The 12,111-nt window shown below is 45.6% G+C and overlaps 1 protein-coding gene across 4 annotated transcripts in view; it reads left to right on the top strand.

Annotated features, from left to right (window-relative positions):
- SLC25A45 (solute carrier family 25 member 45) overlaps window positions 1-12,111 on the top strand; it is a 146,325-nt gene that overhangs the window by 109,277 nt on the left and 24,937 nt on the right. For 2 of the 4 annotated variants that reach the window (XM_077459157.1, XM_077459165.1), the window contains one exon: window positions 6,848-7,030. The exons of the other annotated variants lie outside the window; for them this stretch is intronic. In XM_077459157.1, coding sequence (XP_077315283.1) covers window positions 6,848-7,030 — 183 coding nt within the window. The remainder of the gene's footprint in view (window positions 1-6,847; window positions 7,031-12,111) is intronic. 4 annotated transcript variants of the gene reach the window in all.

Here is a 12,111-nt window from a genome sequence, read left to right as displayed (position 1 = left end):
ATGGCAGAGAGTATGGGTGCCGTGGAGAGCATGGGTGGGAGGTGGAGAGCATGGGGGGATGGCAGAGAGCATGGGGGGGGTGGCAGAGAGCAAGGGGGGGTTTGGCGGAGAGCATGGGGGGGTGGCGGAGAGCATGGGGGGGGGGGCGGAGAGCATGGGGGGATGGCGGAGAGCATGGGGGGTGGCGGAGAGCATGAGGGGAGGTGGAGAGTATGGGGGGAGGTGGTTAGTATGGGGGGGATGGCGGAGAGCATGGGGGGGTGGCGGAGAGCATGGGGGGTGGCGGAGAGCATGGGGGGTGGCAGAGAGCATGGGGGGTGGCGGAGAGCATGGGGGGAGGCGGAGAGCATGGGGGGAGAGTATGGGGGGTGGCGGAGAGCATGGGGGGTGGCGGACAGCATGGGGGAGAGTATGGGGGGGTGGCGGAGAGCATGGAGGGAGAGTATGGGGGTGTGGCGGAGAGCATGGGGGGTGGCGGGGAGCATAGGGGGGTGGAGAGTATGGGGAGGTGGCGGAGAGCATGGGGGGTGGAGAATATGGGGGGATGGCAGAGAGTATGTGTGCGTTGGAGTGCCCAGGGGGGAGCAGCAGAGAGAAGCAGGATAGGAGGAGCGGCTGCATATAGAAGAATAATTCTCTCTATCCTCCTCCTGCAGTCTCGGAATGCCTGCTTCTCCTCTACCTCTCGCAGGCATTCCGCTACTGCAGGAGGAAGATGGAGAGAATTATTCTTCTATATGCAGCCGCCCCCACCCCTCCTCCAATGCTGTTTACGGGGGGAAGCTGAACTCAGTTTCACCGACTCCAAGGTGTCTTCACCAGCTCTGGCTTCTCCTCCCGCCACCGACGGCTGACCTATACAGGCGGCCGAAGGAGTCTCTTCTAGCTCCTCCCCCCGGCGCCGATGGCTAAGCAGCCGGGCGGCTGAGGAGAGGCGGAATGAACGGTGCAAGCCCAAGCCCCACAAGGACTTGCAGCCTGGTGGCCCCGGCCCACCGGGCTAGTGCCCGGTTTGCCCTATGGCCAATCCGGGCCTGGGTTAGAGGGTTTAGGTAGAAAAGTCCAGGTACTATTAGTGCCAAGTCAAATAGGAAAAAGTCTTTCGCATTAAGGATCCTCACCCTTATCGGATAGTCCTTCTCTCACCAGGCCTAGCAGCCAACAGGGTGTTTAACCACTTGCTTACTGGGCACTTAAACCCCCCTCCTGCCCAGACCAATTTTCAGATTTCAGCGCTGATGCACTTTGAATGACAATTGCGCGGGCATACAACACTGTACCCAAATTAAATTTTTATAATTTTTTTCCCACAAATAGAGCTTTCTTTTGGTGGTATTTAATTACAGCTGGGAGTTTTATTTTTGCTAAACAAACAAAAAAAGATGCAAAATAAAAAATAAAAAAAAATCATGTTTAATAGTTTGTTATAAAATTTTGCAAACAGGTCATTTTTCTCCTTCATTCAAATGCGCTGATGAGGCGGCACTGGTGGGCACTGATAGGCGGCACTGGTGGGCACTGATAGGCACAGTTAAGGCGACACTAAAAGTCACAGATAAGGTGGCACCGATAGGCACAGATAAGACAGTACTGATGGGCACAGATAAGGCGGCACTGATGGGCAAAGATGGGCACTGATAGGTGGCACTGATGGGTGGCACGGATGGGTGGCACTAAGGGGCACTGATGGGTACCACTGATAGATGGGACTGATGGGCACTGATAGGTGGCTCTAATAGGTGGCACTGCTGGGCACTGATGGGCGGCACTGATGGGCACTGGTAGATGACACTGATGGGCACGGATATGTGGCACTGAGGTGCAGCAATGTTTTTGAGGCAGATTGTGGGCACTGATAGGTGGCACTGTGGGCACTGATGTATGGCACTGTGGGTACTGATGTAAGGCACTGCTGGGTGGCACTATGGGCACTGATGGGTGGCACTGCTGTGTGGCACTTTATTAATCATCTGGGGGTTACTGGCAGGAGGCAGGTGGGCACTTATACGCTGGCCGTGATCGGGACTGATGTCCCGATCACGGCCGCCGGTGATCGGCTTTTTTTTCTCTCCTCACGCTGTCAGCGCGAGGAGGAAAAATAGCCGATTACAGGCTCCGTTGTATCACATGATCAGCTGTCAGCTGATCACGTGGTAAGGGGTCGGGATCAACCCCTTGCTCGGATCCGTGATCAGGCGAGTCTCATAGACTCGCCGATCACAGAGCGCGCCGCGCGCGCCCCTCAGGGGGCGCGCAGGCCGCTCGTGCACGGGACGACGTCAATAGACGTAGTCCCGGCAAAGCAGGTCCGCGCTGTAGCCTTCATTCGGCTATAGCGCGGATCTCAAGAGGTTAAATCAAACTAAGTCTCTGCCACAGACTTGTTGTAGAACACTTGGATAAAGTCTCTGCCACAGACTTGTAGAACACTTGAATAAAACTGAATATGTAGACTACTCAGAGAACCCTTGTATGGTACCAGTGTCTTGCAGCCGGGCCAGCGATACCACACAAGATAGGATTCACTTGGGGTCTTTCAACTTCTCCTGGCTCTTGCTGAGAAGCCAACCTTTGCATGGCCTTCTCCCGAAGAGTCCTCCCCTGGATACCTTCACAGTTGCTGGGCCTCTCCACAAACCGAGATGGCACCGGACCACCTCTGAATCCTTCCTTCAGTTTCTTTGCCACGGGCTAGCCAGCCCCAACCCTTTGAGTCGAGTGGATCCGGACCCCAGGCCATGAGAGCCCTGGGGGCTGGTCAGGAGGACCAGGACCAACAGTCAGAAAGCACTTCTGGACCGGACATGTGACATCCACACCTTAAGTACCCTCTCCCAGAAGGCACAGCAAGAGTAACACTCCCACTGGGCTGGCTCAGAGAGAGAGAGTAAACATAATGCACCCAACTAGACTGCGTTCTAAATGCTACCAAGGATGACAGCGCCACCTATGGTCAGGCAGAACACCATGCAGCCCAGCCAGACTGGTGCTGAGGTCAAAATTTAGAGTAATTAAACCCAAAACCAAACTGCGGTTCAAGGGGAAAGTTAAATGACAAAACACATAGCGCATGCTCTTCAGGAATCGGCACTATATATCAAATACACTGTCACTAACTGAATAACCTACCTGCTTAATCAAAATCAAACTATCTCCCCGTCCACGCCAACAACACTACATAGGGCTGCCTACACTGTCTTTTATGGATCCATGATGTCTGTTGCTTAAAATATTTTTTTTCCAACAAGAACTCGTCTGTGGTCTTTTATTAAACTGTCCAGTATCTTCCCAACTATATAAGTTAAACTAACAGGTCAAAGTTACTTGGTAAAGACTTTGAACCCTTTTTGAATATGGGCACCACATTAGCCCCATGCCAATCCAGTGGTACCATTCAAGTTATTATTGAGTCCCTAAAAATGAGAAACAATGGCCTTGAAATGACAGAGCTCAATACTTTTAGGATGCATTTGTGGATGTCATCTGGTCCAGGTGCTTTATCCACCTTTATTCCGTCTAAATATTTCTGGACCATATCTCTTTTGAGCCATTGTGGATCATTTGGGGCTGTGTCAATACCACCCCCATTATGGACATGAGCCCCCCCCCCCCCACAATATGCTCCTTTGTATAAAAAAAGCTGAAGAAAGTATTTAATAAATTTGCCTTGGCTTTGTCCCCAATCACCCAATCTAGATTATTTTGTAGAGGGCCTACATGCTCAGACCTAACCTTTTTACTATTAATATATTTGAAGAATTTTTGGGGGTTTGTCTTACTATTATTTGCAATCTGTCGTTCGTTTTGAATTTTAGCATCCTTGATTTCCTTTTTACATATTCTGTTATAGTCTTTGTAACATTGAAACAATGATAGTGTTCCTTCATTTTTTTAAAGCTCTTTTTTTATTACCGTATATACTCGAGTATAAGCCGAGATTTTCAGCCTCTTTTTTGAGGCTGAAAGTGCCCCCTCGGCTTATACTCGAGTCACCGCTGTCTGACTGCTCGATCAGCGTATCGAGCAGACAGACGGCGGACATTAAAATTCAAAAGCCGCGCCTCCTTCTCCGCCTCCGCCTGTGATAGGCGGAACACTGAATTTCCCAGCAGTCAGTGTTCCGCCTATCACGGACATCCGTTCATTCTCATACTACGGACGAGTATGAGAGGATGTCCGTGATAGGCGGAACACAGGCTGCTGGGAAATTGAGTGTTCCGCCTATCACAGGCGGAGGACGGAGGCGCGGCTTTTGAATTGTAGAATGGCCGCCGAGAAGAGCGGCGATCCATCGGCACGACACGGGACGGAGGAGGCACGGAACGGAGGAGGCACGGGACAGAGGAGGCACGGGACAGAGGAGGCACGGGACAGAGGAGGCACGGGACAGAGGAGGCACGGGACAGAGGAGGCTCGGGACGACGGCGGCTCGGGACGGAGGCTTGGGACACAGGTAGGCTGGACACACACACAAGGCTGCACGGACACACACACACACACACACACACACACACACACACACACACACACACACACACACACACACAGGGATGGATGGATGGATGGATGGATACACACACACACACACACACACACACACACACACAGGGATGGATGGATGAATACACACACACACACACACACACACACACACACAGGGATGGATGGATGGATGGATACACACACAGGGATGGATGGACACACACACACACAGGGATGGATGGATGGATGGATGGATGGACACACACACAGGGATGGATGGACGGACACACACACAGGGATGGACGGACACACAGGGATGGACAGCCATGTCTCACCCTCGGCTTATACACGAGTCAATAAGTTTTCCAGTTTTTTGGGGGTAAATTGGGGGCCTCGGCTTATATTCAGGTCGGCCTATACTCGAGTATATACGGTATTTATAGCCATTTTTACTTTTGCCGTGAGCCACATAGGTTTTATTTTTAGCCTTTTAAAAGTATTGCCCATGGGAATATACTTTGCAGTGAGTTTACATACAGTCACTTTGAAGAATTCCCATTTCTGTTCTGTGCCATTGATGCCAATATTCCCTCCCAGTCTAAGTCCTTGAGAGCAGCCCTACTCCTTGGAAAGTTTGCCCTCTTAAAATTGTGTTTTTATCTTACCGTATGTATTTGTTGATTACAGCTAACATTAAATGAAATCATGTTATGGTCACTGCTACCCAGATTCTCTTTTATATGAATATTGGTAATAACCTCTGCATGGTTTGAGATTACCAGGTCCAGCAGAGCATCATTCCTATTCGGGGTCTCAATAAATTGGACCATAAAATTGTCTTGTAATAGGTTTATACATTTTTTGCTCTTTAACCACTTCAACCCCGGACCATTTTGCTGGTCAAAGACCAGGCCGCTTTTTGCGATTCGGCACTGCGTCATTTTAACTGACAATTGCGCGGTCATGCGACATGGTTCCCAAACAAAATTGACTTCTTTTTTTTCCCACAAATAGAGCTTTCTTTTGGTGGTATTTGATCACCTCTGTGGTTTTTATTTTTTGCGCTATAAGCAAAAATAGAGCGACAATTTTGAAAAAAATGCATTATTTTCTACTTTTTGTAATAATAAATATCCCCTAAAAATATATAAAAAAACATTTTTTTCCCTCAGTTTAGGCCGATACGTATTCTTCTACATATTTTTGGTAAAAATAAACTCAATAAGCGATTATTGATTGGTTTGCGCAAAAGTTATAGCGTTTACAAAATAGGGGATAGTTTTATGGCATTTTTATTAATCTTTTTTTTTTTTACTAGTAATGGCGGCGATCAGTGATTTTTATTGTGACTGCGACATTATGGTGGACACATCAGACATTTTTTACACATTTTTGGAACCATTGTCATTTATACAGCAATCACTGCTATATAAATGCAGTGATTCCTGTGTAAATGACACTGGCAGTGAACGGATTAACCAGTGGGTGGCAGTGTAGGGGTTAAGTGTTCCTAGGGGTGTGTTACTAACTGTGGGGGACTGGGCTTTAATTTAGTGAACACTGATCTCTGCTCCAATCAGATGGAGCAGAGATCAGCATCACTAGCTGCTAGGCAGAACGGGGAAATGCTGTTTACAACGGCATTTCCTCGTTCAGCTGCTCCGTGAGACGATCGCGGGTATGCCCGTGGCGATCGAGTCCGCGGGACCCGTGACCGGACTCACGGGGGTCCTGACCAGCATGCGAGCGCGCCACCGGCAGCACGCTCGTGATGGCAGGGTGGCATTAAAGATTGGACGTACCTGTATGCCAATATGCCTGCCCGTGCCATTCTGACGACGTACATCAGCGTGCGCTGGTCGGGAAAAGGTTAACTGTCTCAGCAGTGCCATCACTCTAGTCAATTTCCGGGTAGTTAAAACCCCCCATTATTATCATTGTCCCAGCCCTTTCCATCTGTGTTGTGTCTCTGGTGAGAGAAAGTGTAGCTTAATATTCCCAGTGGGGACTAGCAATTTGTAGAATAAATGTAGTTTAAAAATGTTCAGAAAACTGAAGGCTGCAAATCTGCACGCTGCTGATGTAGTGTGGGATTCCATGCCTGTATGGATGTCAACTTACCCATAGGTGAGCAATAAGGAAGTGGTAGAATGCAGCAAAAAACAAACAAGAAGGAAAAAAAAAATTGCATATGGTTGTGTAAAAAAGGGAGGGGAAGGAACTGAATGAGGAAAAAGTAAGTTTAATCGTGAAAAGTTCACATTAATCTGCTTAAGGACAACTTCGATGTTCAATGCCATATTTTTTTTTTTTAGGATCTGATTATAACATACTTATTTATAGTACATTTTTGTTCGCATTTTAGGTTTTAGGGTTTTTTAAAGGTATGAGTTTTCCAGTGGGCATTGTGGCAGTTAGCAATGCCCTTCTATTTGGATCATATAGTAATGTCCTATACTATTTAACCGACACAACAAGTAGAGACTGGAAGAATCCACCAGCAAATCATCAAGTGTTTGTGGCTGGGTGCTTTTCAGGCCTAGTGCAGGTAAGTTTATAGATATTTTAAAGGTAAACATTCATCTGAAAATTGTATCGTCTATGCCAGTGATTCTCAACCAGGGTTCCTCCAGAGGTTGCTAGGGGTTCCTTCAGCATTGGACAATTTTTGCCTCTCAGATAAGTTCCCACTCACACTATTGATCTTTTTAGCTATCTGTAAGGAGGTATTTTTTCCCAATGACCACAAGTGTAAGGACCATTCTTCCCACTGACCATCACACTAATGTATCATGAGTTGTAGATTTAAATTTTTTAGAAGGGGTTCCCCCAAGACTGGAAAACGATTTCAAGGGTTCCTCTGTGTTGAAAAGGTTGAGAAAGGTTGGTCTATGCTATTATTTATGGTGCTCAGTTTATAGATTTTTTTCTCAGATTTTGTATATTTATTTATTAATTGAATATTAAATTAATATTTAGGATGAATCTATTTTTGAAATGTTAGACATCTTTGTAGTGATTGTAAACTTGCAGAATAATGATGTGCATCAAAGTAGCATTGCCAGTGCACCTTATAATTACATTTACAGTGTCTGTTTACCTGCCCCCAAAACATTTCCCAGTATGGTGCAAACATACATGCTCCTTCTATCCTAAGATACAGATCTTGGTTCCCAAACGAACTATTGCTAGGTCCAAGCACAGTGAACTGGGGGGCAAAAGGACATAACTAACTCCCTCAAAATGTTATTTCTAAAGAATCTTTAGGTCGTTCCTGGATCCAAACTGGGAGCAGACCACTATTATAAAGGTAAGATAGTCTTCTAAACAACTGCAACAATCTATTACCATACTATAGGTTTGTGGTTTTGTTTGCAAAAACTGTTTTCCTTCCAGACTTGATATTACATAGTTACATAGTTAGTCAGGTTGAAAAAAGACACAAGTCCATCCAGTTCAACCACAAAAAAAATAAAAATAAAATAATAATATATATATAATAAATATCATACCAGCCCATATACCCAATTCTATACCCACAGTTGATCCAGAAGGCAAAAAACCCCAGCAGAGCATGATCCAATTTGCTAAAGCGGGGGAAAAAATTCCTTCCTGATCCCCCGAGAGGCAATCGGATTTTCCCCGGATCAACTTTACCTATAAATGTTAGTACCCAGTTATATTATGTACTGTATATGTATTATGATATTGATCATATGTTTTACGTAGAAAGGTGTATATAGATATAGATATATAGAGATAGCGCGCGCGAGAGAGACCTGGGAACATAGCACAGATTATAATACAAAAAAAATCTAATTTTTAATTTATATTTTAAAAGGAATCTGCTTATATCTTAAAATACACCCTCAGCATTGTACATAAATGCCTCTATTATCTCCATTGCATCTAGTTTTTGAGCTTAAAGGGTTGTGATGGATCCCTGGCACCCCACGACAGAACTTTGTCTCCTGTTCTCCAAACACACCCTCAGCCGGCCGACTCGCCATAACCAGCCCTTATCTCCCAATCACAAGGCAAACCACAAAGATGTTGAGGGTTAATCATGCAGAGCATAAACTGTTTATTAAGTACAAAACATACACCTTTAAACAACGTTAGGGAGACTCCCCTTAGCCTTGCCATAGAGGGGGGTAGGGGACAAGGAAGAACCAATGGGAACTGGACACATGTACATTCAAACAGAAACTACAGTTGAAATACATAAAGGGATTATGACAAGCAGGCAGGTCCTCCTTACACATCCCCGCTGGGATGCGTCTCCATACCTTTTCTCTACGTGCCATGACATAACATACTTAAACACAACAAGAGGAGGCGGATGGGGAGAAGGGATGCAACTTATATAGGGACATCATTACATTACCCCAAGGTCATTTTGTCCCCAAGTCTCGTAGCTCCACGCTTTGGGCATACCGCCACCTTGTATATGTCTCTATCAGGTAAAAGTACATTGTTTGTGGAAAACAAGCCGGGCCAATAGGTTTAAGTAGCCAAAAATGGCTCCACGAGCCTGGCTACAGATACCACGTTCACCCGGTTCCAATGAACCGTGACTGCGGACACAAATTTCTGGAGATGGCGTCTTCTCCTGGTGGGCGGAAGATGGCAAATAGCCCTCCAAATCTCCCGTTCTCTGCTGGGCCATAGTCTTTGGGTAGGAGGCCAGCCCTCCAATACACACAGTGACAGTAAGTTCTGTCGCAGGGGTCTATACTGGTGAGGAGAGAAAGGGTCTGTACTGGTGGAAAGGAGAGGAGCCTTTCCCGGTAGGTGTATTTGTAGTGGGAGGGAGGGGGGGATGTACTGGAGTGGGGAAAGGGTCTGTACTGGAGGGAGATGGTCTGTATTGGAGGATGGTGGGGTGGTCTGTTCTGGTTTTCAGGAAACACCTGCCTACCTTTAAATCCCACCTCTTCCACCATGGCTTCAGTTATTGTGGCTTCCGTCATACTGGAAAACAAAGCACAGAAAACCACAAGCAACCATGATAGATACTTATACCCCACTTCTAAGCTACAAAGGGAGGAAAAATAGCGGTTGTCCTGAAAGGCTCTTAGAAATACCGTCACTGGTCAGTCTAAGTTTTTCTCAAATCGCCTTTCAGGACAACCCTGGAGAGGATAGGTGAGAAACTTACCCTAGGGTAGGACTACTGCCTGCAGCCCTTTTGGCCCAGGAAACTGCCGGTGCTCTTGTGGAATGGGCAGAAATCCCTGAGGGAGGCATCTCTCCTTTAGCTTCATAGGCCTCTGTAATTGCCCATCTAAGCCGCCTGCCTAACGTGCTTTTAGAAGCTTTCTCCCCTTTACGAAGGCCTGAGAAAATTACAAAGAGGGTGTTTGATTTTCTGAATTCCTTAGTGACAGATAGGAATTGAAGAAGGCACCGCCTTATGCCCAAAGTGTGGAAGGCTTCTTCACCTGTATTGGCAGGAGCCGAGGAGAACGTGGGCAACACTATTTGCTGTGAGCGGTGAAAGTTTGAAGAAACTTTGGGTAGGAAAGCGCGGTCTGCCTCAGGAATCACATGGTCTGGAAAGACTTTAAGAAAAGGTTCCGTGACTGCCAAGGCCTGAAGTTTGCAGATTCTTCTTGCCGATGTAATGGCTACTAAAAAGATTGTTTCTGGACGCTAATTTTCCAGATCTACTCAGAAATATACGATAAACCATTAGAGCCCTCACCCTTTATTGCCCTCCTCTCCATATTCCCTGGTACCATCAAATCAAAGAAAAATAACCTCTTCAAATTCTTTCTTAGTGCAGGGAGGCAATACCTAGACACTGGAAAACCCATCACCCCCTCTTGTGGAATGAGTAGGAGAAATTAATAATATCATGATTGTGGAAATGTTCCGAGACACTCTGCACTCCCTGGGTTGCGTTTTAGGGCCCAGGGAGAAATGAAGTCATTGGGATGGAACTCTTTGTCCCCACACCTCCCTTACCCCCCCCCCCCCCCCCCGCCCCCCTCCCTCTTTCTCCCCCAGCAGCTTTCCATGCTCCTCACTTCTTTCCTTTCTAACTTCTCCTCTTGGGCTATTTACAGCAATCACACGCAACTGTATGTATTCTGTGTTTTCAAAACAGCTTTTTTCACTAAATTACGAGACCTGAAAATGCACCGTTTCTGTGTTTCTGAAAATCCCCTCAGCTTAGATAAATTACATTACTCTCCTTCGGCTGCTGGACGCAGCAGGATCCCATTGGGGCATCCGGGCCAACAGAGCCTGTGTTTACCTAAACAATCTACACTAAGCGGGCGAATATGCCTCTGAATGCAACCTCAAGTTATCTGGTTGTACCCAACAGTTTGCACTATAACAGTTTTATGTAACGCTCTTTATTAGTCCAGTTGGCCTATTGTCAGGCACACAGACCTGTTTTTGTTATTTTATTACTCTTTATTGTTTTTTGTTTTGTCTAATTGTTTGTCTGAAACAATAAAATTTTATTTGAAATGTTATTGTAGGGCTTATGGCGCTACCTATACCAGAATGAATATTTTATCTATATATTGCCCAAGTTATATTTTCCAGTGCTCATGGCAGTATATAGACAACGGAGTTAGCTTATACACAAAACCACATTACCAACCATATATGCACTATAATTTTGTAAAGGAGATAGCACCCCACAAAGAGGAAGAGGAAAAGGAGACTCAGATAAATATATTATATGAAGACAAGATCCCTGGCAAAAGGCCCCTTTAGTACTAATGCGTAGGCATAAATTATATAAGTAACCCTTCAAATTGATATAAGTGGTAAAGTGTGCAAATAAAATTAAAAAAATGTTAATTATATTGAATTATAATAGTAGGAGATCCCAATAGACAAATAACTATACGTTATACTATACTTTATAGTGTATCCTTCTTACAGGAAGGACCTAGGTAGTATCCACATAAGCCCTTGTACACACGGTCGGAGATTCCGACGGAATGTGTCCGATGGGACCATTTTGTCGGATATTCCGACTGTGTGTGGTCTACATCGGACTGTTTCTGTCGGAATATCCGACGGACCAAGTTTTCCAACATGTCGGTAAAATTTTCAGACAAAATGCTCTGATCGGACATACTCCGATCATGTGTAGAGAATTCCGATCGGACAAAGTGGCACGCATGCTCAGATCAAATTCCTACACCAAAGCTATTGGCTACTAGCGTGAACATAGTCCCGTCGTAACGAAATAACGTCATCACGTTGGATTTTCTGACAACTTTGTCCGACCGTGTGTATACAACAGTTTCGGACAAAATCCAATGGATTTGGTTGTCGGAATCTCTGAACGTGTGTACAAGGGCTAAGAGTTCTATTATGTCAGATGTAATACAAACTCCAGATCCTTATCTTATAGATGCTGTGAGATCCAACAACATTAGAAAATAATATAAACAAATAAAGTGCCCTCACAGTGCAAGGAGTGCTAAAGTGCAATACGTGCAGAAAACTAGTGCGACAAAAGCCATCAAAAAAGTAATCAAAAAATTATCAAAAAATAATACACTAAACCCATACAAAAAATACAAAAAATAAGGGGTACAGTGCAAAAAAAGAAGAGGACCAAGAAAATGCAAAAATATTTTTAAACCGTGCAAATAA

The sequence above is a fragment of the Lithobates pipiens genome, unplaced genomic scaffold, assembly GCF_037356315.1.
Source record: "Lithobates pipiens isolate NorthernLeopardFrog02 unplaced genomic scaffold, aLitPip1_a1.2 Scaffold_10, whole genome shotgun sequence".
NCBI lineage: Eukaryota > Metazoa > Chordata > Amphibia > Anura > Ranidae > Lithobates > Lithobates pipiens.
Note: the sequence above shows the minus strand (reverse complement) of the source record. Positions and strands in the feature narration are given on the sequence as shown.